Here is a 2665-nt window from a genome sequence, read left to right on the forward strand (position 1 = left end):
AAGTTTTCTTGTTCAAAGCAAAAGATCGTCTAAAATAAGCCGTTTTTGTTTGAACTGATGAACATTTCGGATTGAGAGTCAACAAAAATAATTTGTTTTAATACAAACTGATACTTTTTGTTCCTATAAGACAAAATATAAGATTTTGCATCCATTGAATATAAAAATATATTTGTGTCGAAGCATAGAATCGTCCGAGATACGCCGTTCTCGTCAAGTCTATAACGTAATTCGTTTTTTTGTGTCAGAATATGTGGTTTTAGTTACGCTTTGCAAAAGTTTGCTCTTATGTAAGCAAAGAAACTAACAGGATAAACTGCTTCTATTTAAAGTGATACATAATTAGCTAATTTGTGACAGAATACGACGTTTTCTGTCAGTTTAATATAAGTTTTTAATAATAAAAATAAAAATAATATCAATAATAATAATAATAATAATAATAATAATAATAATAATAAAAATTATAATAATAATAATAAAAGTGTGGCGCCCTCTGGGGAGGGGACGTCAGTTCTCAAGTCCCGCAAGAAAACAAAAACCGCGTGTCGCGTAATCAGCCTCCATTTGTTATTTTATATGGTTGTACGAATACCGTGTGTGAATAAACCTTGTGTAAAAGAGAAACGTATTTTAAGTACCTCTTAAACCTCCATAATTGGTGACCCCGACGATAGTTCAAGAACACAAAACAAAAAGAAAAAACCGTGCAACATGGCGACCGTCGAAGAGCAAGCCGCGACTATTCAATTGCTACAACAGCAGTTAGCGGACGCCCAAAGACTTTTAACAGAGCGGGGAGCAAACGCAAATCCACCTGATGCCGCACAGGGTAATTCCCCAGCGTCAGGGACACCCAGGCCGGAAGTGGAGGAAATCAATAGCACCCCAAAACTGCCGCCATTTTGGCACAAAAATCCAAGCCTGTGGTTTGTGCAAGTAGAGGCCCATTTTCACGCCAGCCGGGTCAAAGCAGATCTAACCAAGTACTGTAACGTGGTCGCAGCGCTGGACTCTTACACCCTGCAGGCGATAGAGGACTTCCTGCGGAACCCGCCGCAAGCTGACAAGTACGAACGGCTGAAGGCCAAGCTCATAACGACGTTTACGGAGTCCCAGGAACAGCAGCTCCGCAAATTGTTAAAAGAAATTGAGCTGGGGGACAAAAAGCCATCACGCCTCCTTTGCGAGATGAGAGCGCTTGCCAGGGAGCAGGTGAGCAGCGAGGTGGTGAGGACGCTGTGGCTCCAAAGGCTGCCCCCACACATCCAGTTGGTCCTTTCCACTATGGACGGGATGGATGGAGAGAAATTGGCCTCCGTAGCAGACAAACTTACGGAAATTCCAATGGCGAATGTAATGGCGGTAGGCGCCGACGCCAGCGACGCCAACGGCATCTGCGCCGTGCGCACCCCTCACAGCGCATCCGCGCATCAAGCGGCAGCAACTTTAAACGCTGGCGCCACCAACGCGCTTGTGTCTCTACAAAAACAGGTAACTGAATTATCGGCCAAGCTCGACAAACTTTCTGCGACAAAATGGCGGCAGCGTAGCCGTTCTCAATCACGAAGCCGCAACCCTCTTCAACAGCAACAAAATGGCGACAATGTCTGTTTCTACCACAATAAATTTGGTGCTGAAGCCAGGAAATGTCGGCACCCTTGCAGTTTCCCGCAGGGAAACTAATTGCACCGTCCCCAATCGAGGCAATGGGCGACGGTCTCGAACACCGGACACATCGCCTCTTTATCACCGACCCGCCGTCAAACATTCGCTTCCTCATCGACACCGGCGCCGAGGTGTCAGTGCTGCCCAAATGTTTCGCTACAAACTCGGCAACACCAGGGGAAAACGTCCTATTCGCCGCCAACAACACCCCTATTCGAACATACGGCACCCGACGCCTGACCTTAAGTTTGGGGCTCCGCCGGGCTTTTAGATGGGAATTTGTAGTCGCCGGAATTGCCAAGCCAATCCTAGGGGCAGATTTCCTCAACTTCCACAACTTATTGCCAGATCTCCGGAACCGGAAGCTAGTGGACGCTACCACGCAGCTACACACACGTGGGGTCGTCGCCGCAGGACAAAGTGAGGTAATCACCACGGTGGCGAGAACAACCCCATACCACGAACTTCTGGCCGCTTACCCAGAAATTACCAGACCACATACCCCCAAGCCCAAAAGCCAGAGCACCGTGCGACACCACATTTTCACCCAGGGCCCCCCAGTGGCAGAAACCCCCCGGAGGTTATCGCCGGAGAAAATGAAAGTCGCGCGAGCAGAGTTCGAATTTATGAGCGAGCAAGGGTGGTGCCGACCTTCAAACAGCCCATGGGCAAGCCCGCTTCACCTGGTGCCCAAGAAAGTTCCCGGACAGTGGCGTGCATGTGGTGATTACCGGAAACTCAACAGCATCACTGTCCCGGACAGATACCCAATCCCCCACGTACAAGACTTTGCATACAAATTGCAAGGAAAAAAAGTGTTTTCGACAATAGACCTGGTGCGTGCGTACCAACAAATCGCGGTCGCGGACGAGGACATTCCCAAAACCGCAGTGTGCACCCCATTCGGTCTGTTCGAATTTACAGTGATGTGCTTCGGTCTCCGAAACGCGGCTCAGACTTTTCAGCGTCATGTTAACGCAGTGCTCGGTGACCTGGA

At 48.4% G+C, this 2665-nt stretch overlaps 1 protein-coding gene across 1 annotated transcript; it reads left to right on the forward strand.

The window, feature by feature from the left end:
• Nucleotides 1-714: 714 nt before the first annotated feature.
• On the forward strand, nt 715-1686 carry LOC135266758 (uncharacterized). Its single transcript, XM_064358012.1, has one exon. It carries the CDS (start codon nt 715-717, stop codon nt 1684-1686), a length of 972 nt encoding a protein of 323 aa, XP_064214082.1.
• The last annotated feature ends 979 nt before the right edge of the window (nt 1687-2665 follow it).

The sequence above is a fragment of the Tribolium castaneum genome, chromosome 7 (genome assembly GCF_031307605.1).
Source record: "Tribolium castaneum strain GA2 chromosome 7, icTriCast1.1, whole genome shotgun sequence".
Classification (NCBI taxonomy): Eukaryota; Metazoa; Arthropoda; class Insecta; order Coleoptera; family Tenebrionidae; genus Tribolium; species Tribolium castaneum.